The sequence below is a fragment of the Lampetra planeri genome, chromosome 74, assembly GCF_965212315.1.
Source record: "Lampetra planeri chromosome 74, kcLamPlan1.2.h2, whole genome shotgun sequence".
NCBI classification, from domain to species: domain Eukaryota; kingdom Metazoa; phylum Chordata; class Hyperoartia; order Petromyzontiformes; family Petromyzontidae; genus Lampetra; species Lampetra planeri.
Genome location: NC_136179.1, coordinates 890,220 through 916,689, shown reverse-complemented (window position 1 = coordinate 916,689; position 26,470 = coordinate 890,220). Strand labels below are relative to the sequence as shown.

Sequence of the window (26,470 nt, the reverse complement as noted above, 5' to 3'; positions counted from 1 at the left end):
ATTCAGTGGCCGGCGATTCCTCTGGAACATTCGATTCCTTGATAATTGTTTTTTAACCCTTCTATCTGGCAACAAAACTGACATCTTTTTTTACAAGGAGTCATGTTTGCATAGACCACAATACCTGCAGCCATAATGCAAACAAAAAACATAACTCTGATAATATATGCACTGTCCTTGAAGTTGATTGGTCCACATCCGAGACAGCTTTCCTTAGAAACTAGTCTCACATGGGTTGGACCAGATGACGCCAAAAGGCGCACAACTCAAAGACAATGCACCATCAGAGTATGAGAGCTCGGGGTAAGCATTTACACCATTGGAACCTCATTTGCCAGTACAAATGAGGGTGGCCCAAATCAGGGCAAATAGTTTATACTGGTAGGAACCTCCTGGTTACACCAGCCCACAGGGGATTATTGTGTCCGTCCATCCGTCGTACAGGGAGGGGCTGGGTGGGAGGGGTGGGGCTGGTTGGGGAGGGGCTGGTCACCCCGTGGTGCGCTTATAAAACTCAACGTTTAACCTACTCACGCCGGCTTGTGCCCGCCCTCACAGTCGGCCATATTTGCGGAATACACCACGCCGCTGTTGACCCTGGCCATTGACCGAGCAACCCAACGTTCCTACCAGCTCCCTCCGCAGGAATGTGTTTATTATACAGGGTGGCCCAATAGTCAACACACAAAGGGGTATTTTTATACTGTGTGGCTCAAAAGTCAGGCCTCGGCAATGTAAGGTAAAAGTTAAAAGATAAAAACAACGAGCCTACCTTTACCTTACCACAATACAATCACTCTACCCTACCTTTTACCCTTCAGCAGGTAAGGTAAAAAGCAACGAGCCTACCTTTTACTCTTACCCCATACAAATTACCCGATTACAGGGTAATTACTAGGAAACTACTACACATGAAAAAGGTTTACAACGGTAAATGCGAGGTAGAGCGCTTTACTCATATAGAATACTCTCGATGATTCCAATTTTACACGCTTGTTGTCGTTGTATCCTCAAATTTTGTAACTCAATTTTAATCCACTTCCTGTGGAATCGACTGCAAACTTGGTATACTTATGTCATACTGATGACAATATATTCTATAATAAACATATTTTTTAACAATATTTTTTATGTTATGTTCGGCTTGGGTCTAATTGTCCACGCTCAAATGACGTTGGCTGTAAATCACCAGTCCCTCACGTTGTGGCAAGCTTTGGGGCCACTTCCTGGAGTCGTGGAGTTCTGCCATTACTCGTACATTTCATAAAAGCGTGTTTTTAATAACGTTTTTTTAAAAATATTACTTATTGAATGGAGGCCACAGACTGCGCCACGGAGCTTTTAGCAGTAAACAAGGCACCGTATTTACCGGGTAATACTTCGCGCTACCTTTACCCTACCGGGTAATTATTCCGAGCTACCTTTACCCTACCCTTTACCTTACCCCTTGGCATGTCGACACCTTTACCTTTACCCTTTTACCTGGTAAAAAGGGTAAATTACCTTACCTTGCCGAGGCCTACACATGAGGGCGTTTTTATACTGTGTGGCCCAAAAGTCAGGACACATAGGGGCACTGTTAAACAGGGTGGTCCACAGGGTGCAGGGTGGAGTGTCATTCACAGAGACTCGTGTTTGGGTAAAAGTTTATTTATTGAAGTAACTCAGAGTAAAATAGTTTACTCGTGTGAGATGGGATACCCCATGGGTGGCCATGTTGGTGAGGTCAAGCCACAACTTGCTGGCAGCCATGTTGGTGAGGTTATGCTGGCGGCCATGTTGCTGAGGTCACACTGATGGCCATGTTGGTAAGGTCATGTGGAGTCCCCCTAGTGGCAGTCACGTGGGTAAGGTCACACCACCACCATAATCTCCCACTGACGGTCATGTTCGTAAGGTAAAACCGGTGGCTAACCTGGTAAGGTTATGGGGTTCATGGTAGTAAGGTCACACTTATTCACTGTTGACCATGTTAGTAAAGTTATGATGACCATGTTGGTAAGGTCACACTGGCGGCAATGCTGGCGAGGTCACACCGGCAGGGGCCATGTTTGTAAAGTGAAGAGGGCGGCCACGTTGGTTTGGTCACACTGGCGGCCACGTTGGTTTGGTCACCCTGGCGGCCACGTTGGTAAGGTCACACCGGCGGCCACGTTGGTAAGGTCACACCGGCGGCCACGTTGGTAAGGTCACACCGGCGGCCACGTTGGTAAGGTCACACCGGCGGCCACGCTGGTAAGGTCACACCGGCGGCCACGTTGGTAAGGTCACACTGGCGGCCACGCTGGTAAGGTCACACCGGCGGCCACGTTGGTAAGGTCACACTGGCGGCCACGCTGGTAAGGTCACACCGGCAGCCATGCTGGTAAGGTCACACCGGCGGCCACGCTGGTAAGGTCACACCGGCGGCCACGTTGGCAAGGTCACACTGGTGGCGGTCATGTTGGCGACTTCACGCCGAGTCTCCGCCGCGCAGGCCGTAGAGGAGGTCCGCGCGTGGCACGTTAAGGCGAAGCCTGCGGCGCAGGCCGGTTGTGGAGGAGGAGAGGAGGAGGCGCGCCGAGAGGAGCCGTGAGCAGCTCCCGAGAGCTGCCGACACCGAGCAGGGGGGGTGCCCCGACATCAGCAGCAGCGAGCGGAGGGACACAAACACCTGGGGGTGTGGGGGGGGGACACAGAGACAGAGACTCTGAGTGAACCTGGACTCTCCCACCCACTCCCCCCCCCCCCCCACAGAGTGAACTTGGACTCTCCCACCACCCACCTGTCCGAAGGAAGTCTCCTCCAGCCCGGTCCGAGAGAATTCAGACAAAACGGCCTCCAGGAAGAACTTCTCCAGAGAGGAGCACTCTCTACACACAGACAGCAGAGAGACATACAGACAGCACAGACACCATGTTAGCACAGACACGGAGACAGAGGAGACAGGGACAGCGCAGACAGAGACACGGAGACAGACATGAAAGATAGAGGATAAAGAGACGCGGCGGGAGAGACACGGAGACAGAGACACGAGGACAGCGGAGAGACACGGGGACAGCACAGACAGAGACAGGCTGACAACAAAGACACGGAGAGAGACACAAGGGGAGAGAGACACGAACGTAGAGGGGACACGCAGACAGCGCAGACAGAAACACGGACACAGAGATACGGAGATAGAGAAGATACGAGGACAGCGAAGACACGGGCAGAGAGACACAGAGATACAGAAACGGGAACAGCAGAGCCACGAAAACATCGGAGACAAAGACACAGAGACAGAGACACGCAGACAGCACAGACAGAGACACTGAGACAGAGACATGGGGAGAGAGACATGGAAATAGAGGAGACATAGGGACAGAGGCACGGGGACAGACACTGGGAGACAGAAACATGGAGACCAAGAGACAGGGAGAGAGGGACATGGGGAGAAATGGAGACAGAGGAAATACAGGGACAGAGACACAGGGACAGAGACAGAGGAGACATGGGGCAGGGGAGAAGAGGGAAATCATGAGGGATGTGGGAGGGAATGTTGTTGATGTTGTTGATAATGGTGATGGTGGTGCTACTGCTACTACTGAGCAAGCCCCCCCCCCCCTGCTCACCCCCCCCCCGACTCACCCCCCCCCCCCCGACTCAACCCCCTGCTCACCCCCCCCACCCATTCACCCCCCACTCACCGAGTGGCTGCCACGCAGGGTGATCTGAACGTCTCCTCCAGTGCTGCCCCAACCTGTCTCAGGCCCACGCGAGGTCCCTTCCCATTGGCTGCCACTGCCGCCGCCCTCGCCAGGTCACGTGACCTCCCCGCGGCCCTTCTCCCATTGGCAGAGGAGGAGATGGGGGAGCTGGGAGAGGTGGAGATGGAGGAGGCGGCCTTCACCTCGGCAGCTGCTATTTCGGCCGCCCGGCGACAAACGTCAAGCATCCTGCGGGCATCACCAGACAGAGCAGCCACCTGGGGGGGTGAGTGGGGGGGGTGAGAGGGGAGGGAGGGTGGAGTGGGTGAGTCCATGACGTCACCTCCTCTTGCATTGCATCACTTCCTGCTAGATCACACCACTTCCTGTTTGATTACATCACTTCCTGTTAGATTACATCTCTTTCTGAGCTGTGAAATCAAATCATGTCAATCTATGATTATAAATATTGCTAATTATTATGAAGATTATATTATGAATCATAACTGTATCGTTATTAAACATTATAAGTATTATTGCTGAACACTGTACCGCTAGTGAGAATGTGACATCACTTCCTGTCACAACCTTAACGTGACATCACTTCATCCGTGAATAAATCCTTTGACATCACGTACTGTCTCCCAGCATTCCCTGTGGCATAACTACCTGTCCCCCCCTTCCCCCTCCCCCAGGTTGCACGATCCCTGACCTTGCGTGCCACCAGCTGGAGGGCGTCCGGTTCGAAGCTCGCGACCCCAGAGAGGTGCGACCTCGCGACCTCCTGCAACTGCTGGAAGGAGTAGGGCTGGAAGCACATCCGGGTCAAACCCTGTGGGGGGTCAGGGATGGCAGGAAGTGAGGTTACCAGGAGGAAGGGGGCGGCATAGAAAGGGTGCGTGGGAGTGTGGATGCGTGAGTGGGTGAGTGACTGGGTGAGTGAGAGACATCAGTTACCCATCAGTGGAGGGATGCAGGCAAGGCCGATGAGTCAGATGCCTTCTATGTCCTACTGTCACAGGAGCTAGCTAAAGTGGTCCCTATGGGATAGTCATCCTGTTGGGTGATTTTAATGCCCGAGTGGGCCATTACAACTTGTACTTGGTCTGGAGTGATTGGAAGGCAAGGGCCAGATCAGCCCAATAACAATGGTAGGAAGCTGCTAGACTTTTGTGCAGCCCATGGGCTTGGAATTACCAACACGCTGTTCTGGCATCAGCACATCCCCACAATATCATGGATGCACGCTGGGTCCAAACAAGAACATCTGCTAGACTATATAGTGATGCGGGTCCATGTCCTTGACACCAGAACCTACCGTGGAGCTGATCTGCCCACTGACCATCGGCTTGTCATCTGTAAAAATGCGTCTGCCATTCTTCCACTCCAGTGGTGGGTGTACACCCAGGACCCCATTCAAACACAGTTGCTTGGTCTCAGGTTGCTGATGAAAATTGCAAGCGAGACTTTCATTTTAATTTGCAGCTGTGGTTGGCATCGCCCCCCCCCCTCCTCCTGATGCCGAAGGGAAATGAGGAAATGGGCGAGGTTTAGGACTGTGGCTTATTGCAGCTGCAATGGCTGCTTTGGGTACATGGTCCAAACTTCCCCAGAGACCCTGGCTGACAGAGATGTTGTTCTGGCTGGCTGAGAAAAATCGACAGGCCTACTCTCACCGTCTACAGCAGCCCATGTTAGGGAATGAGGTGGCTTACCGCAGCCTTCGCTCGGAGCTTTAGAGAGCCTTGCGGTGCTGCAAGAATGGGTGGTCGTCGCGGGTTGCTGAGAAGATGGAGTCTGCCTCAGTAGCCCCCGACCACAAATCACTCTTTAACGCCATCAAAAAAGTTACTTTCAGTGCCACACCGATCACCATCATTAGGTGAAAGAACGGTGATCCGATCTCCAACCCTCAAGAACAGTTGTGCAGATTTTGAGCATTTCTGTGAGTTCTTGGGGGAGGGGAAATCCATTAGCCTGGAAAACATCATGAGGCAAAATGGGAATGAACCTGTTGAGGCAGTGGTGCCTCAAATATTGGAAGAAGTATGCTGAAGTGCCATTTGTTGAGCAAGTACAGAAGGCATTCCAGAGTCTGAGACCAGGAAAAGTGGTTGGCAGAGATGAGCTCCCAAGCGAAATGCTGAGGGAGGGTGGCGTTTTTGCACAGACTGCCCTATATGAGATCATAATAACAGTCTGGAGCACAGGATGGGTTCCGCAGGATTGTAAGAATGCCCTGCTGTTCCTTCTCTTTAAGAAGGGGAACCACACAAACTGTAGCAATTACAGGGGCATCTCCCTCCTAAGTGTGCCGGGAAAGGTCCTGGCAAGGATTATTCAACATGGCCTTGCCAGGGACGCTGAGGAAAGGCTTGCGGAGCCCGCATGTGGTTTCAGGAAAGGGCGGTCCTGCACAGATGCCATATTTTCTGGCCGTCTGCTATAGCAGAGGTGGAGGGAATTCGAAGACCTACATCTCTGCTTTGTTGAACTGGTCAAGGCCTATTATACCACCAGTAGGCATGGGCTCTGGGTTGTTCTTCGTGCTTTCGGAGTCCCTGACTCTCTGTTCACTATCATTAAGTACCTTCATTATGGTGGGCAGGCCCGGGTAAAACTACGTGGCTAGGAGTTGGAGCCATTCCCTATTCACCTTGGGGTGCGACAGGCATTTCTTCTGGCTCCCACATTATTGAACATCTACTTCGACCACGTAGATAGATGTTAAAGGGAGGCTGATCGATGCCTGGGTGCGGTCAAGGGATGGCTCCCCATTGCTCAACCCTGTTATGTATGCTGATGATCTGGTGATTGTTGCTTACTTAGAGAAGAGTTGGAGGCGCCCCACCAAAACTAAGCACCTGCCTGCTTATTTTGTACAATCAAACACTCCACCCCCACAATTCCCAATTGGTGATGGGGCAGTTGTGGATAGAGTGGGGAGTTTTCCAAACCTGGGCAGTGTGTTCATGACCGGCTATAGTTTGACAGCAGAGGTCTCACTCCAAATCAGTCGAGCGGCATTATCTTTTCATCGGCTGCGTAATGCTGTGTGGAAGCTACCTGGTCTGTTGCTCCACACGAAGCTTCGGGTCTTCTCGGCAAAGATCATGCCCTTCTTTCTCTATGCTTGGACCCCCCATAAAGGAACATCTTCGCTGGCTAGAAACATTTTGGCTGGCCTGCATACAATCCGTCCTGGGTTTGAGCAGGCTGGATTGTGCGAGGAGCTTACAAATCCTTGAATGATCTGGACATAGTCCCATCGGTGAGTTCCTGCAGCAGGCAAGGCTGCGTTGGCTGGGTAAAGTAGCCCACATGCCCAGCCACCACATGCCTAAAGAGCTTGCGTTTCACCAGATAGAGGGGGCTAAACGAGTACAGCACGGGCTAGAGAAGAGATGGAGTGATGTGGTACAAGAGGACGTGGAGCTGAGTGGACTTGCCGATGACTGGTACCAGCGGTGTCAATATCGGCCTCTGTGGAGGAGACTCGTGAAGGACGCTACTGGGCAGTCGGAGGCAGTTGTCCTCCAGCAACAACGGAGGGCAGAAGAGCGACGCTCACAACAACGAGCAGAGAGCAGAGCACTGGGTGGCTAAAACACAGCAAGTTGGCACAGTAGGGGGCGCAGGTGGTGCATCGGCCACTCATCTCAGTCGGTCAACACATGGCACCTGGGTGTGTCTCGTGACCTCCTGCCAGCGGGCGTTCGGCACTTTACATGGCCTTAACGTGCACATAGCCTGCCACAAGTGGAGTGGTGATGTCGCCGTCACTTAGTGTTGAATGGCAGCTGTTGTGCGAGTGAGTGGGTGGGTGAGTGAGTGGGTGGGTGAGTGAATGGGTGGGTGAGTGGGTGGGTGAGTGAGTGGGTGGGTTGGTGGGTGAGTGAGTGGGTGGGTGAGTGAGTGGGTAGGTGAGTGAGTGGGTGGGTGAGTGAGTGGGTGGGTGGGTGAGTGAGTGGGTGGGTGAGGAGCTACGGTGCGAGCGACACTTACCAGCCGGCTGCTCACCCTGGTGAGCATCACCCTCTCAGGCAAGTCCATGGTGTTGGCAATGGCGAGGAGAATGAGGCAAGAGGAGCCTCCGGTGGCCCAATCACTGAGTGAGTAGAGCAGGTCCTGCCTCCTTGTCACCAGCAGGTCCAGCTACACACATAGAGAGTCACTGACCTACTCACCCACCCACTTACCACACAGTCACTCACTGACCCACCCACCCACTCACCTCACCCACTGACCTACTCACTCACCAACAGACCTACTCATGCACTCACCAACCTACCCACTCACTCATCCACAAATGCACTCACTCACCCACAAAACCACTCACCCACAAACCCACTCACAAACTCACTCACCCACCCACCCACCCTTACTTATGGCAGTCTATCGATACGAAGACAACGCTGTTTCCATTGTTTGTTGGTAAAAGTATTTGCTAGTGGCTATCGCCACCGGCGATGATGCCACTGCAGATGGCTCCCAAGCCCAATCCTAGAGCCACGTATCCTGCCACAGCTGGCAGATGTAACGCCTTGGATGGTTCTGGTACAGTGTGTTGGTGTCTGCGCTGTTGACGTACTATCCGCTGCTGGATACCGTTGTTCGTCAAGGTGTTTGACCCCTGTGTCGCATAAGATTGTCATAGTGGGCTGTCGGCTGCAGCTGCCTCAAGGTCGCTCAGCTTGATGTTGCACATCTTTAGTGTACCCTTCAGCTGATCCTTATACCTCAGTTTGTGACTGCCCGGCCTTCTGCTGGCTGCCGGGAGTTGTCCACAGAGAAGCTGACGCGGTAGACGACTGCCGGGCATCCGAATGACGTGGCCCACCCAGCGGAGTTGCCTCTTTTCCATGCTGATGGCCTCAGTACGCTGGAGGATATCAACGTGAGGGACAATATCCTCCCAGGTGAGGCAAAGAATCCGTTTCAAGCATCTGATGTTGAAAGCCTCGAGGCGTCTGATGTGAGAGCGGTAGGTTTGCCGTAGAGTAACGTTGACACGCAGACTGCCAGGTAGACAACATTCGTTGGTGTCTTTAGATTGTTGTTCTCAAAGACTTTAGAGCTCAGTCTACCAAAGGCTACTGAGATAAGGTTGAGGGCATCTAGGACAGAGTGATCAGAGTTTTTTTTATTAAGGAGTGTGTCAAAGTGTTCTGCCCAGCGCGCTCAATGATCTGCCGTTTCTCCTTGAGTAGCGCAGAGACGTCTGCTGATCTTACCGGAGTGATGTTTTGTTTCTGAGGGTTGTACAGTGACTTGGCAGCGTTGTAAAATTGCATGGGCATTGTTGGTGTCTGCGTAGCTCTGGATTTCTTGAGCTTTCCTGAGCCACCACTCGTTTTCCATGAGCCGGAATCTTCGTTGAGTCTCCGCACCCGGATGGCTTTCCAGTGAGAGAGAGAACACAGTAAGACTGGGGGTTGGAGAGGTAAGCAATGTGGGCTTTGCATTTTGTATCTAGGAGCTCTCCTGCATTTCAGGGGAGCTGTCATCAAACCAATCCTGGTGACGTTCTTTGGGTGAAGCCAATTGTCTGGGAGGCAGCTTGGTGCACGGTTGAGCTCAGCTTTGACCATTCACTGTCCATGTCGAGGGCGCCGTCAAGAGGGTGGCCATCCTGGAGTGCAGCAGCAAGCCCGTCAGCCAGTCTGCTGTGGAAGTTTAACACGGAGGCTTTCGCAACCAATATCATCCATAACAGGTTTTGTTGGGGTTAGATGGCGTAAATATGCCGTTAAACCCGCCACCACCCAACACAGCCAATTAGTAAGGGTTGTCACAAACAGAACATGCCAATTCGTCACTAGTACAGCACACCGGTGTGTTGGAGAGCAAAGCCACAGCATTTACAATCTGAGAACGACATTTCGCCAGTAATTACAACTAGCTTCATCAGGCGACAGTCAGGTTTGGAAGTTTGGAGATTCAAGGGCTCTGTGGTGAAGTCATTTTCGAGGCTGCTGCTTTTTGTGTGGTGGCCGGATCTTTATGTTGAACTTTCATCCGATAAACCTTTGGTCGGTCCGGCATTTGGCTCCGCGCATGGCCTGGGTTATGGAGAAATGGTTTTGGTCTTGTTGGCGAGTGATGATGTCGTCCAACAGATGCCAGCGTTTGGACCGGGGGAGCATCCAAGATGTTTTGGGCTTGTTTTCACTTGAAAGAATGCATTTGTTGTGACCAATTTGTGTTTGCAGCACAGCAAGAGGAATCTTGGGCCATTGTTGTTTAATTTTCCGATGCCGTGATTTACAATAACTCCATGCCAGAGCCTGGCATCGGTGCCCACTCTGGCGTTAAACTCAACCATGAGAACAAGTCTGTCGGCGCGAGGGATTCTGGATAGTGCAGCGTCAAGGGAATCATAGAAGGCATCTTTGGTGTTGTCATCTGCATCTAGGGTGGGAGCATAGGCACTTATGAGTGGCAAAATGGCCTTTCCCTAGCGGGATGTGCCAGGTCATAATGCCTTTCCCTGATCCTGCAAGACTCAGGGATGTTGCGGAGTAGCTTGCTTCTGACAGCAAAGCCACTTCCATGAAGTCCATGGGCATCTCTCAGAAGGCCCTTCCAGAAGAAGGTGTAACCTTCGCTGACCTCCGTCAGTCAGGTAGTCTTCGCCAGGGGAACCGGGCCGCACTTAGTGCTTTAATTTCAACATTGTGCCTCTTGAGTTTGTGTACAACAAGTCAGGTAGTCTTCGCCAGGGGAACCGGGCCGCACTTAGTGCTTTAATTTCAACATTGCAGTCCGTCTGCGAGGTCCTTCTGTTCCATCCCGAACGTCAAGGAGAGTGCGTACATTCCATAACTTCAGTAGGTTTTGATTTTCGACCGTACAAGGGGGGATTGCCTTGACGGCTGCGGTTAGCCGCCCAGGTGCGCGAGGAACGGGAAATGGTCAGGTCACCTTTTATAGACCTTTCCCCATCGAGGGGTGAGCAGTGCGGACCCTTAAGAGAGCTGCTGGGTCACACGAGCAGTTGCCGAAGGAGGATGCCATTCCTCATCCCATTATCACAACGACCATCAAACACGCGCCCCGAAGCTGTGTAGGACTCCAGCTAGAAGCTCCCCACAGTCAAATCCATTACCTGCCCCCGTCACTCTGTCCTGTTGCCAGAGGGCTTCTATGGCAGACGCAATAGCCGTGCGCTGTGAATGGATTTAGTGTGGCGAATGGGGGGCGCAATGTCTCCCTCTACAAGTGTGACCGCACTCACCAGGTTCCGGTGGCAAGAGAGAAAACTGGAGACAACCTTCAGGTGAGCAGGGCTGCAGGGGGCTGCCAGGATCTTCCATTTTTAGAGTCTGCCGAATGTGTGTCCCCCCCCAACGTAATTTTTGGATCGCACTTAGTCTTGGACCTCGACCTTACCGCCATGGGTGACCCTACCAGAAGCAATCGATCTCGGGTTCATTGAAACACACGAACCTTTCCACCACTTGGACCGACTCAACCACCCACCCATGCACTCACTCACCTGCCCACCCACTCACCCAACCACACACTCACCCACTCACTCATCCACTCACTGAACCACTCGCCCACTTCCCCACTCCCCCCGCACTCATACACATCCACTCACCCAGTAACGCACTCACAGGGTTTGTCAACTTCCTCCGATATCCGAGGATTCCCAACCACCACTCACTCACCTCTCCTGGTCACCAACAGGTCCAGCTACACACAAAGAAGGTCACTCAGCTACCCACTCCCTCACCTACCCACTCACCTACTTACCTGCCCATTCACCTAATCGCTCACCCACCCACCTAACCTACTCGCTCACCCATTCACCCAGTTAACCACTTACACACCCACCTACTTACTCACTCACATAACCACTCACGGACCCACTCAGCCATCCACTCATCCACTCAATCAGTCACCCACTCACCCAGACATTGGAGGAAGTAGCCAAACTCTGCGAGTCGTTGGGTAAAGAGGTGGGTGCCTGAGTGAGTGGGTGGGTAGGTGGGAGAGTGGGTGGTGGATGAGTGAGTGGGTGATTAGGCGATTAGGTGATGGGTGGCTGAGTGAGTGGGTGGGTAGCTGAGTGAGTAAATGGGTCGTGAGTGGGTGGTTGAGGTGAGTCGGTGGGTGAGTAGGTGAATGGGTGGCTAAGTGAGTGGGTGGGTAGCTGAGTGGGTGTGAGTGGGCTGGTGAGTGAGTGGGTGTCTGAGTGAGTTGGTCAATGGATGGTGAGTGGGGAGTGGGTGGGTGGCTGAGTGATTGGGTGGGTGAGTGTGTGAGTGGATGGGTAGCTGAGTGGGTGTGCGAGTGGGTGTGTGAGTGGGTGTGTGGGGGGTTAGGTGTGTGGGGGTTTAGGCGAGTGAGTGGGTGAGCAAGTGGGTGGGTGAGTGGGTGAGCGAGTGAGTGAGTGGGTGTGTGGGTGGGTGAGCGAGTGAGTGGGTGGGCGAGTGAGCGGGTGGGCGGGCGAGCGAGTGAGCGAGTGGGTGGGTGGGTGAGCGAGTGGGTGGGTGAGTGGGTGGGTGGGTGAGCGAGTGAGTGAGTGGGTGGGTGAGTGAGTGAGTGGGTGGGTGGGTTTGTGGGTGAGCGAGCGAGTGGGTGAGTGGGTGGGTGAGTGGGTGAGTGAGTGGGTGAGTGAGTGGGTGAGTGAGTGAGTGGGTGGATGAGTGGGTGAGTGAGTGGGTGAGTGAGTGAGTGGATGGGTGAGCGGTATTCCTCACCTCGTCAAGGATGAGCAGCACGGATCTCTTGCTGCGCCGAGCGAAGAGCTCATTGAGAATCTGAGCGGCACGCGACGGAACGGCTCGCTCACCGCTCATCGCCTGAGTCACGGGGGGGGGGGGGGGGGGTGAGTGGGGGGGGGTGAGTGAGGGGAGTGAGTGAGTGGGGGGAGTGACGGGGGAGTGAGTGAGTGTGTGGGTGAGTGGATGGGTGAGTAGATGGGTGAGTGAGAAAGAGGGGGTGAGATTGGTGAGTGGGTGAGTGGGGGTTTACGATTGAATGTGTGGGTAAGTGGGGAGTGAGTGAGTGGGTGAGTGGGTGAGTGGGGGGGTGTGGGAGTAAGTAGAAGGTGAGTGGGAGGGTGAGTGAGTGGGGTGGTGAGTGAGTGGGGGGGGTGAGTGAGTGGGGGGGGAGGGGTGAGTGGGTGGGGGATGACTGGGGAGGTGAGTGGATGGGTGAGTGAGCAGGGTGGCGAGTGACTGGATGAGTGATGGAGACAGTGGAGACACTGAGACAAATGGAGACACAGAGAGACGGAGAAAGGAGGAACCACCTTCAGCAGCTTGCTGTAGACTTGTCTCGGTTCCGTGAGCTCCATCGCGTTGATAGGAACAACGGTGAGAGCCCCGGGCCTCGTCTTGTCCACGAGGTAGGAAAGCACGGCTTGGATGGTGGCAGTCTTTCCTGTCCCCGGGACGCCAGAGATAAACATACACCTGGGGAGACACGGGGGAGACACGGGGTGACATGGGGGTGACACGGGGGAGACACGGGGGAGACACGGGGGAGACACGGGGGAGACACGGGGTGAGACGGGGGTGACACGGGGGTGACACGGGGGAGACACGGGGGAGACACGGGGGAGACACGGGGGAGACACGGGGAGACACGGGGGAGACACGGGGAGACACGGGGGAGACATGGGGGAGACACGGGGGAGACACGGGGGAGACACGGGGGAGACACGGGGTGACACAGTGAGTTGACGATGATAGTGATGGTGGTGTTGTTATTGATGTTGATGGTAGTGGTGCTCATGGTAGTGATGGCGGTGATGTTGTAAATAGTGATGGTGATGTTGATAGTAGTCACGGTGAAGGTGTTAATGGTTGTGTAGTGGGTCCAAGAAGACTGGAGACGGATCGCTTGAGGCAACAATTGTATTTAATACAACTGCGTGATACACGGGTCCCTACCACAGAGAGGTAGCGGCCCCTCTACCCGATACCTGGGGAGGTCCAGCCTTGGGCCAGTGTGTCCTACCACTGGGGCTGGTACTCTCAACCCTCAGGGCCAGCGTGTCCTACCACTGGGGCTGGTACTCTCAATCCTCAGGGCCAGCGTGTCCTACCACTGGGGCTAGTACTCTCAACCCTCAGAGCCAGTGTGTCCTACCACTGGGGCTAGTACTCTCAACCATCAGGGTCAGTGTGTCCTACCACTGGGGCTAGTACTCTCAACCCTCAGAGCCAGCGTGTCCTACCACTGGGGCTAGTACTCTCAACTCTCAGGGCCAGCGTGTCCTACCACTGGGGCTAGTACTCTCAACCCTCTGGCTAGGGGGCCCCAGGGGAGGCTATCTGACCCGACCCAGCCAAGGTCCACGGGTCCCGGCCACTGGCCCACTACAGCCCCGACCCTTAGAAGGACGTCAGGTCTGGGGGTTCTCCCAGGGTCCTAGCCTAGCTGGTCTTCTTTCTTCAGCTTGACGAAGACTGCTGGACTCGTCCAGAGGTCCGGCTTTTATACTCGTGCCAGGGTCTATCCGCCCAACCCCTCTCTTGGGGCTGGGAGAACCTCGTGTCCTAACGGCCCAACTCATCCTGAGTTACCACCCTCTATGGACACATGTCTGCTACTACAGGTGAGTACATACAGTGCTTGTCAATGACGCTACATTAGTGATGAAGGTGATGGTGGTGGCGATTATGATGTTGATGGTAGTGATGGTGGTGGTAATTGTGATGATGTTGATCGTGATATTGATGACGATGGTAGCTCACCCTCCACTCCGAGTGTCCAGTTTAGTCTCCACAAAATCCAAAATCTCCTGGAACTCAGACTCCCTGCAAGGGAGACACGCCAGAGACACGGACGGCCTGGGGGAGACACAGGGTGAAACACGGGGGCGACAGGGGGACACAGAGTGAGACACAGGAAGACATGGAGAGAAAGGGGAGACATGGGGAGACACGGAGAGACAGGGAGAGACGGGGGAGACATGGGGAGACACGGAGAGACACGGAGAGACGGGGAGAGACAGGGAGAGACAGTAGCGACAGGGGGACACAGAGTGAGACACAGGGAGACACGGAGAGACAGGGGAGACATGGGGAGACATGGGGAGACATGGGGAGACACGGGGAGACATGGAAATACAGAGATATGGAGAGACGGGGGAGACACGAGGAGACACGGAGAGACACGGGAGACACGGGGAAACACAGTGAAACACGTGGGAGACACTGACCCGGTTTCTGTCTTCAGCACTTGTGTCCTTGAAGGCAGTTTAGGTGTTTGCGTGGTCTTGGTTTTTTGTGCCTGTATAGAATAATGAACTCATTAATATCAATTCGGGCATCCACGTTTACACACATCATCATTAATATTAATTGGGATGTTTGTTAATATCCATGAGAATATTCAGTAGAATGTCCACTGATATTCATTAGACAAGCGATTGTTATAACGCGTAAGATTATGCACCAATGTTGATTAGAATACTAATTAATAAGTCATGTTAATACGGAATTAATATCTTTAGAGCAACACCCCTTAATCATCATTATGGTAATACCGTTGAGCATTTATTAGGTGAATGCTCATTAATATCACGTGGGGTAATAATTTATATGAATGCGGTTAACACAGTCATGTTCATTCCATTAATATGCATTATAGACCTAATGTTCACTAGGTATAATATTAATATTCATAAGGTCAATGTTTATTAATGTTCATGAGGTTAATGTAAATTAATATGTATAAGGCCTATTAATTTTACATTAGGTCGATAAACATTGACATTAATTCGGCCTATAAACATTAACATTCATGAGGTCTATAAACTTTAATATGCGTTAGGTCTATAAACATTCAAATTAATTTGGTGTATAACTATTAATACGAGATTAAAAAAACACATTGAAATACATGAGAGAAGAATCTGTCATTAAGTGATTTGGTCGTTAAGCGAGGATAGCAAAGACACGTTAAAAACGTAGTTAACAATATTGAAACAATATATATTACGACGTAAAGATGGCAGCAACATTATGAACACACGATGAATATTTATTGTACCTATAAAAGCCTGTCGTTCAGAAGAGAATGGTCGTTAGGTGAACACATTGGGCTCCCTACTATACACTACTCTACGGATGCCCGTTGTTAAATGGTTAGTCGTTAAGAGGGGTGGTCGTTAAGAGGGGTTCTACTCTACACTACTCTACACTACTGTTTGTTTCATCCTAGTGAGGGTCGTGGCGGCAGCATGTTGAGTAGGGCGGTCCAGACCTCCCTTTCCCTGGCGACAGACTCTAACTCTTCCTGGGAAATTCCCAGGCGTTCCCAGGCCAGCCGAGCAACATAGTCCTGCTAGCGTGTCCTGGGCCTGCCCTGGGGTTTTCGCCCAGTGGGACGAACCTGGTAAAGTTCCAGGGAGACTCTAACGGGGCGCATCCTTACCAGGTGCCCGAACCACCTCAACTGGCTCCTTTCAATCCGGAGGAGAAGCGGCTCGACTCTGAGGCTCTCCCAGATTACCGAGCTCCTCACCCGATCGCGGAGAGTGAGCCCGGCAAACCCTGCGGAGAAACCTCATCCCGGCCCCTAGTACCCACGATCTCAACCTTTCTGTCATTACCCAAAGCTCCTGATCATAAGTGAGGGTGGGAATGTAGATTGACCTGTAAACTGAGATCTTTGTTCAGGAACTCAGCTCCCACTTCACTACCACAGAATGATACAGCAGCCCCAACACCGCGGACGCCGCACCGATCTCCCGCTTCCACTCACCATCACTCACTAAAGAGACCCCAAGGTACTTAAACTCCTTCACTAAGGGCAGCTGCTCCACCCTCATCTAGAGAGAACAATCCACCGTCTCCAGGAAGTGAACCGTGACCTCAGGTTTGGAGGTGCCGATTCTCATCCCAGCTGGTTCACACTCAGCATCAAAGTGTTCAAGTGCACGCTGAAGATGACAGACTGACGGGGCAAAGAGGAGGTCACCTGCAAAAAGCAGTGATGCCACCTCCATGCCCCCATAACCAGATACTCTCCATACCTCAGTTGTGCCTTGATATCCTGTCAGAGTCCAACACCCAGTGAAATACTTTGATTTAACACTAAGAATACGGACACAGCTCTCACTCCGGTAATAGAGGGACCGGATGGAGCACAAAAGCGGCACCGGTCCATCATTCTCCGGCAGCACCTCCCGCAAGATATTGCAGGGAACACGGTCACATGCTTTCTCCAAGTCTACAAAGCAGAGGTAGACTGGAGACGCGTACTCCCATCACCCCTCAAATATCTGTGAGAGAAAAAAAAGCTGGTCCATTGTTCCACGACCATGACGGAATCCACATTGTTCTTCCTGAATATGAGGCTTGACCACTGGGCAGAGCCTCTTCTCTAGCACTCTGGCATAAGCTTTATCTGGGACGCTGAGAAGTGTGATTCCTCTGTAGTTGGAGCACGACCCCAGTTTTTTTAGTCCAGAGGTACTGTACCTACCTTCCATGCAACATTGAAGAGGTGTATTAACCACGACACTCCTACACTGTCCAGTGCTTTCAACAACTCTGGGCGAATCTCGTTCACCCCAGCAGCTTTGTTGCTACGAAGGCCCTTAACCGCCGCAATGACTTCAGCAACCGTGATTGATCTGATCCCCCCAGCTGTTTCCAGGGCTGTCTCCTGAGAGAAGGGTGTCTCCACCGGGTTGAGGAGCTCCTCAAAGTGTTCCTTCCACCTTTCAACTATCTATTTAGTCGAGGTCAATCTTACACCACGCTTACTGAAAACATCCTGAGCCACGCCTCGTCGACCCCTCCTAAAGTATCGGATGGTTTGCCAGAACATCTTTGACGCTGCCCGGTAGCCCCTCTCCATGGCCTCTCCAAAGTCTCCCATGCCCGAGCTTTCGCTTTAGCGACTGCTACCGCTGCCATCCTCTTGGCAAGCCGGTACCTCTCAACCTTCGTTCGAGAGACCTTTTAACGAGCATATATCAGAAAGCCTCCTTCTTTGATTCGACAGCTTCCTCACCACCGGTGTCCTAGGGTTGCCGCCATTACAGGCACCAACTGCCTTCAGGCTACAGATTTTCATAGCTGCATCCACAATCGAGGTCCTGAACATCGTCCACTCAAGACTTAATGTCCACGACCTCCCATGGAGTGCAGGAAACGTTTTCCCAGAGGTGGAAGTTGAAATCTTTCTGCACTGGGTCATTCCGCCAAATGTTCCCAGAAAATCCGCACTATCCGTTTTGGCCTTCCACGTCTATCTGGTCGGTGCCTCGAGCGTCGGATCCAACTTACCACCAAGTGGTGATCAGTTGAGAGCTCTGCCCCTCTCTTTACCTGAGTGTCCAGAACACACGTCCTTGATACATCTATAAAGTCAATCATTGACCTTTGGCCCAAGGCACTGTGGTACCAAATATACTTGTGTTTGGACACGGTGTTTGTTATTGACATTCCGTGACCAGCGCAGAATTCCAGTAACATCCCACCATTTGGATCCAGATCAGGGGGGGCATTCCTCCCAATCACGCCTCTCCATGTATCGCCATCATTTCCCATGTGAGCATTGAAGTCGCCGAGTAGAACTATGGAGTCGGTAGGCGGCACTCCGTTAAGCACTGCACCCACCGTCTCCAAGAAGACCGAATACTCTTAACTGCTGTTTGGTGCAAAAGCACAGACAACAGTCAGAGTTTTCCTTTCAGAGATCCTAAGTCTCATTGAGGCGACCCTCTCATCCACAAGGACACACTCCAACTGAACAGCACCCAGCCGGGGGCTTGTGAATATCCCCACACCCACCCGGGGCCTCTCGCCAGGGGTTACTCCAGAATAGGAGACCACCCCCAATCGAGAAGTTTGCTACCAGTGCTAATGCTGTGTGTGGAGGTGAGACTGACCATATATACTCTTTGGGTTTCGGTAAAGTCACGTAGGTATGAAATAAAATAAATCACGAAGTTTCGGGCGCAACACAAGCGTCCGTCATCAGGTGGAAAAGCATGGTCTGCTGCCTCAGCAGCAGACCATGCTTTTATACCTACGTGACTTTACCAAAGAACCAAAGAGTATGGATTCCTGCAGTCACAAAAGCTTCAAATTAAGACCGACTATATATAGTCGGTACCTTTCCACCTTCTCCGCCAACTTTGGCTCCTTCCCCTCCAGTGATGTGACATTCCACGTCCGATTAACTAGTGTCCATCGCCAAGGTCCAGTCTGTCTGAGACCATCCCTCTTCCTTGCCATACTGGCATCGCACCCGGCCCTCACCCTTCGTCCTGCGGATGGTGGGCCCACATGACGGCGCCACGTAGCCATTTCCAGCTGGGTCTGACCGGGTTATGTGGGAAACCCAGCGACCAGGTGCTAGCCGGCGAATACCATCCCCAAGGACTGGCTCCAGGGGGGAGTCCCGTCATACCTTGTCTGGGCAAGGTTCTCTGATGTTTGTATTAACCATTCACTACTTTACACTACTATACATCGCACTACTATATACTATTATACACTACACGATTATACACACTATACACTACACAACTATACATTACATAACTATTCACTACACACGAATATGCACTACACTACTATACACTACACGTTGGGCTCTATGGAGGCCCGTGGTTATTCGTTAACAGGGCTGCTGAGTAAGAGAAGTTCGACTCTACCTTGGTTTGAGGCTTGGGTAAAACTTTCTTGGTACGGCGAACTGGGACAGGAGATGATGATGCCGATGATGATGGTGATGATGGTGATGACAACGATGATGATGATGGTGGGGATGATGGTGGTGATGATGATGACGATGGTGATGATGGTGGTAGTGATGATGACTGTGGTGGTGATGTCGATGATGATGGTGGTGGTGGTGATGGTGGTGGTGATGATGATGGTTGTGGTAGTGATGGTTGAAATTTTGTTGTTTTGACTCGTAACCTAGATATGGAGATGGAGACATCATCAGCATCACCATGAGCAACATCATTATCACAATCAGTAACATCACCACCACCATCATGAATATCACCATGTGCAACATCATAATATCAGTGGGTGAGTGGAAATATGGGTGAGTGGGTGGGTTATTGGTGAGTGGGTGCAGGAGTGATTGAGTGGGTGGGTGGGTGAGTGAGTGGGTGAGTGAGTGGGCGGGTCGCAAGTGGGTGGGTGGGTTATTGGTGAGTGGGTGATTTGGTTAGTAAGTGGGTGGGTGATTGGGTGGGCAAATGGGTGAGTGAGGGGGTTATTGGTGAGCGAGTGAGTGAGTGGGTGGGTGGGTTAGTGAGTGGATGAGAGGGTTATTGGTGAGTGGGTGAATGAGTGGGTGAATGAGTGGGTGGGTTATTGGTGAGTGGGTGGGTGAGTGGGCAAGTGGGTGGATGGGTGTATGGGTGGGTGGGTGAGTGGATGGATGGATGAGAGGGTTATTGGTGAGTGGGTGAATGAGTGAGTGGGTGGGTAATTGAGTGGGTGGGTAGCTGAGTTGGTAGGTTGGTAAGTTAGTGAGTAGGTAGTTTGAGTGGGTGAGTGGGTTGGTGAGTGACTGGGTGAGTGGGTGGGTGTGTGGGTGAGTCGGTGGGTAGGTTAGTGGGTAGCTGAGTAGCAGAGTGGACGATTAGGTGAGTGGGTGGGTCACTGAGTGGGTAGCTGAGTAGCGCAGTGAGGTAAGTGAGAAGCTGAGTGGGAGGTTCGTGGGAAGGTAGGTGTGTGGGTGATTGAGTAACTGATTGAGTGGGTGAGTGGGCGAGTGGGTGTGTGGGTGTGTGGGTGAGTAGCTGACTGGGCGAGTGGGTAGGTGTGTGGGTGAGTAGCTGAGTGAGTGGGTAGGTAGGTGAGTGGGTGAGTGGATGAGTAGCTGAGTGGATGAGTGAGTGGGTGAGTGAGTGGGTGAGTGGATGAGTGAGTAGCTGAGTGAGTGGGTGAGTGACGTACGGGGAGCTGAGTGGGGCGAGCCTCAGGATGTCCGATTGCTGCTGCTGCTTGCCGCGACTCTTCCTTGAGGTTGGGGTGAGCAGTACGGAGCACTGCTGATGGGTTCCATCATCATCACCATCATCTACATCACGACCATTATAAAAAGAGGTTTTTACCCTTTTATTATGGCAACAAAACTGAAACCTTTTTACAAGGAATCATGTTCACATTAACCACAATACTTGCAGTCAGAATGCAAACAAAAAACACACTCTGATAATGTATGTTGTTTGCATTCTGACTGCAGGTATTGTGGTTAATGTAAACATGATTCCTCGTAAAAAAGGTTCCAGTTTTGTTGCCAGAAAAAAAGGGTAAAAACTTATTATTATATTTTTCTACTGGCAAAGGAGGCCTCATGATGTAAATCACGACCATTATTTACATAAAAATCACGACCATCATTTACATCAACATCATGCCCATCATTTACATCAAAATCACAACCATCATCTACATCATGAACATCAACAACCGCCATTCGCCACTAAGTGGAAGTGACATCACCACGACGCTTGTGCCAGGCCATGTGCACCTTGAGGCCACGTAAAGTGTTGAACGCCCGCTGGCAGGTCATGGGGCAGACCCAGGTGCTACAGGTCGACTGACTGAGATGACTGGCTGATGCACCACCTGTGCCCCTTACTGTGCCAACTTGCTGTGCTTTAGCCACCCGGCACTCCGCTCGTTGTTGTGAGCGTTGCTCCTCCGCCCTCTGTTGTTGTTGGAGGGTGACTGCCTCCAACTGCCCAGTAGCGTCCTTCACGAGCCTCTTTCACTGAGGCCGATCTTGACACCGCTGGTACCAGTCATCTGCAAGTCCACTCAGCTCCACGTCCTCCTGTACCACATCACTACATATCTTCTCTAGCCCGTGCCGCGCCCGTTTAGCCCCCTCTATCCGGCTGAAGAAAAGATATTTAGGCATGCGTTGGCTGGGCATAGGCTACATGACCCAGCCAACACAGCATTGCCTGCCGGAGGAACTCACCAACGGGACTTTATTTAGATCTTTCAAGGATTTGTGAGCTGCTCACAGATTTCAGCCTGGTTAAACCCAGCTAATGATAAGATACTGCCGGTCGACTGATTCGGAGTGAGACGTCTAATGTAGAACCGGAGCTCGTCATGAGCATCCTGCCCAGGTATGTAAAACTCTCAACTCTCTCAACAACTGCCCCATCACTATTGGGGAGTTGAAGGGTAGAGTGTTTGATGGCACAAAATACCCAGGCAGGTGCTTAGTTTTGGTGGAGCCGATGGTAAGACCCCACCTCTTAATGGCACACTCCAGGTTCAGCAGTACAGCCTCCAACTCCTCCTCTGAGAGAGCAGCAATCACCAGATTATCAGCATATATAACATGGTTGACCAATAGGGAGCCATACCTTGACCACACCCAGATGTCGACCAGCCTCCCATTGGATCTCTACCAGATGGAGATCCCTCCGGTAGAGCCATAGAAGGCCTTTCGAACTATGTGGTCTAAAAATGTTCAATAATGTGGGAGCTAGAGGACATCCCTGTCGCACCCAAAGGTGAACAGGGAATGGCTACGACTCTCAGCAATGTAGCTTACCTGGGCCTGCCCACCACCCCCATCGCCACCACCAACTCCATCACCACCACCCCCCCTATCATCAACAACCCCATCATAACCACCAATCCCATCACCACCACCAACCCCATCACCAATCACCACCACCCCCCCATCACCACCACCAACCCCATCACCACCACCAACCCCATCACCACCACCAACCCCATCATCACCACCCACTCCATCACCACCACCAACCCCGATCACCACCACCAGCCCCGATCACCACCACCCATCACCTGTTTCGTCCGACAGGATTATTGAGAGGATGTCCGTGATGGAGACTCGCGGAACCAAAGTGCATTCTGTGAAAGAGAGAACAGCCGATGGTGATGGTAGTGATGTTGATGGTTATGTAGTGACATAGAATGAGCTATGTAGCAGCATAGCGCTGGCTGCTGGCGGGTTTACAGCAGCCCTGACTTCAGCAGGCCACGTGGTACACCAGAGGGGATATCTGGGGGAAAGGTTACAGAAGGAGCACGTGGGGGAAGCCCTGGAACCCACTGGTAGGTTCAAGAGAGGGGGCGTGGCCGGGGCGCAGCGAGGCCACGCTGGGAGCATAAAAGGGGGCCCTGAGCGGGAGCTCGGGGCTGTCGTTTGGAGTGGGACCCCCGTCGTGCTGTTGAAGATCGTCGCCATCGTCGCTGTCGTCTCGTCGCTGTCGTCTCGTCGCTGTGCTATACGGTTGTTGGCCGTCTCGGTTCAGCGCCATCAGTGTTAGACGGCTAGCGCTGTGTATAGGCTAGCAACTCACGTAAAGTTGTGTATAAATGAGCAACAGAAGAGTGTGTAGGGTGTGTATTGTGCCGAGGGTGCTGGGTTAAATAAAAGAAGTGCCTCCAAGTCTTAGCGTCTCTGATCAAGTCACTAAAGTTATAATAGTTGTAGTGATGGAGGTAGTGATGTTGATGGGAGTGGTAGTAATAGTAGTAGTGGTGGTGATGGTGGTAGTGACAGTAGTGATGTTGGTGGGAGAGGTAGTGATAGTTGCAGTGGTGGTGATGTTGATGGTAGTGATGTCAATGGAAGTGATAGTTGTAGTGATGGTAGTGCTGGTGGTGATGGTCATGATGGTAATGATGCTGATGGTAATGATGCTGATGTTAGTGATGGTGATGTTAGTGATGGTAATGATACTGATGGTAGAGTTGGTAGTCATGTTGATGGTTGTGATGTTGGTAGTAGAGATGGTAGTGATGTTGATCGCAGTGATGGTAGTGATAGTTGATGGCAGCGATGGTAGTCATATTGATGGTAATGATGTGAATGGTAGTAATCTTGATGGAAGTGATGTTGATCTCCTGTACTGGTACCCGGTGATTTAATCACGGGCGTCACATGACCCAGCCGCCTCCCATGATCCTCTGCTACGCGACGCTTCCTGCTCCCTTTGGAATCGAGAATAATGGATCCGGAATCTGGAATTTTTGATCCAGAACTCAGAATCTTGGATCCTGAATCCGGAATCGTGGATCCGGAATTCCTGGTATTGTAGCGGGGCATCTGGGAAGAGAAAAGGAGAGAGGTTCACCTCACCCCCCACCCACCCACCCATCCACCACTCACCCACCCACCACCAACCCACCCACCCACTCACCACCCACCCACTCACCCACCCACCCACTCACCCACCCACCCACCCACTCACCCACCCACCCACCCACTCACCCACCCACCCACTCACCCACCCACCCACCCACCCACTCACCCACCCACCCACTCACCCACTCACCCACCCACCCACTCACCCACCCACCCACCCACTCACCCACCCACCCACCCACTCACCCACCCACTCACCCAACCACCCACCCACTAATCACCCACCCACTCACCACCCAACCCACTCACCGCCCACCAACCCACTCACCAACCCACTCACCACTCACTTACCACCCACCCACTCACCCACCCACCCACCCACCCATCCACCACTCACCCACCCACCACCAACCCACCCACCCACCCACTCACCCACCCACCCACCCACCCACTCACCCACCCACCCACCCACTCACCCACCCACCCACCCACCCACTCACCCACCCACTCACTCATCCACCCACCCATGCACCACTCATCACCCACCACTCAGCCACTCGCCACCCACCCACGCACTCACCATCCACCAACACACCCACTCACCATTCATCATCCACTAACCCACCCACCGACTCACCCGCCCACTCACTCACCACCCACTCATCATCCACCCACGCACTTACCATCCACCCACTCAATCACCACTGACCCACCCACTCACCACCCACGCACTAACCATCCAACTCACCACACACCCACTCACCACCAACTCACCCACTCACCACCAACTCACTGCTCACCCACTCACCACCAACTCACCCACTCACCCACCCACCATTCACTCACCACCCACCCATCCACCCACTCTCCTACCCACCCACTCATTCACTCACCAACCAACCACCCACCCCCTCACCATCCACCCACCCACTCACCACCCACAACCCACTCACCACCCACAACCCACTCACCACCCACTCACCACCAACTCACCACCCACTCACCACCCACTCACCACCCACTCACCACTCACCCACCCACTCACCACTCCCCCACCCACTCACCACCCACACACGCACTCCCCATCCACCCACCCATCCACTCAATCACCGCTCATCCATCCACTCCCCACCCACGCACTCCCCATCCACCCACTTACCACTCACCCACTCCCTACTCACCCACTCACTACTTACCCACTTACTACTCACCAACTCACTCACCCACCCACTCACCACCCAACAATTCACCCACCCACTCAAACACCGCTCCTCCACGCACTCCCCATCCTCCCACTCACCACCCACTCACTACTCACCCACCCACTCAACACTCACCCACTCACTCACCCCCTCACCAGTCACCCACCCACGCACTCACCATTCACCCACCCACTCACTACTCATCCCCTCACTCATTCACTCACCCACTCACTCACCACTCACTCACCCACCCACTCACTCACTCACTCACCACTCACTCACCACTCACTCACCACTCACTCACCACTCACTCACCACCCACTCACCACCCACTCACCCACCCCCTCACCACCCACTCACCCACCCCCTCACCACCCACTCACCCACCCCCTCACCACCCACTCACCCACCCCCTCACCACCCACTCACCCACCCCCTCACCACCCACTCACCCACCCCCTCACCAACCACTCACCCACCCCTTCACCAACCACTCACCCACCCACTCACCACTCACCACCCACTCACCACCCACCACCCCCTCACCACTCACTCACCACCCCCTCACCACCCCCTCACCACTCACTCACCACTCACTCACTCACTCACCACTCACTCACCACTCACCCCCTCACCACTCACCAACCCACTCACCCACCCACTCACTCACCACTAACTCACCACTCACCTCTCTCTGTCTCTCTTCTCGCCAGCTCTGATATTCCCGCGTCTTTCTCCTAACTTCCGCTTCCGCCGGAAATCGGATGCACACCAGGGAGACTTTAAATAATATATTTTATTTTTATATTTTAAATGTTTCAGGATTGAAAGTTAAACTAGGAATAAAGCTGTCTGCTTAACAGCAACATGGGATAACAAGTATATATTTTAAAAGCTTATATATATATAAATAAATTGCGTCACTTCCGTTCAACGCTTCGGCCGCTCCCGTGACGTCATGTCGTCGAGGGACCAGGGTGGATGACGTCACTAACTAAGACGTCAAGACAGTCACAAGATGGACGTGGTTGATGGTGCGCCTAGCCTGGCACGGGAGCAGGAAGACCCATGGCACCTGCTGGTCTATCCCGTGACCTGTATTGGTTTAGCCATGTTTGTTTGTTGTGGTACATAGACTGATGGCCTTAATCTAAGTTGTCTTGTGGTTGTTGTTGGTTTTTTGACTTGCATCCCACTGGGATTTTTGCACAGCGTTGGTGTACGGGGATTTTTCTGCAATATTTTGCTGTATTTTCTTGTATTTTCTGTTTGCACTCAGTCACATATTCACTTTAAGATGTTTTTTTGTTCATTATTTTTGTTGCGGTTGCACCCGATTCAAGAGCCGAATGGCTCACAGGGCGAAACCTAATAAATGAACTTGAATAACTTGAACTTGAATAACCTTCTCTCCTCGTGCACCTAGCCTGGCACAGCGCCAGAATTTTAAGGAATAGATGCGTCAAAAAAATACGGCATGCAAAAAATGACTACTTTTCTTTCACTCTCCTTGAA

The 26,470-nt window shown here is 52.6% G+C and overlaps 1 protein-coding gene across 1 annotated transcript; it reads right to left on the bottom strand.

The window, feature by feature from the left end:
- Positions 1 to 1,634: 1,634 nt before the first annotated feature.
- Positions 1,635 to 25,737, bottom strand: ORC1 (origin recognition complex subunit 1). The gene is made up of 14 exons (XM_078620659.1): positions 25,644 to 25,737; positions 23,525 to 23,714; positions 22,448 to 22,513; positions 20,567 to 20,690; positions 19,303 to 19,570; positions 14,848 to 14,918; positions 14,381 to 14,476; positions 12,931 to 13,093; positions 12,377 to 12,478; positions 7,674 to 7,823; positions 4,381 to 4,500; positions 3,669 to 3,946; positions 2,765 to 2,852; positions 1,635 to 2,653 (listed from the first exon to the last, which is right to left on the bottom strand). Exons 2-14 carry the CDS (start codon positions 23,712 to 23,714, stop codon positions 2,453 to 2,455), a joined length of 1,917 nt encoding a protein of 638 aa, XP_078476785.1. The 5' UTR covers positions 25,644 to 25,737; the 3' UTR covers positions 1,635 to 2,452.
- Between the last annotated feature and the right edge of the window lie 733 nt (positions 25,738 to 26,470).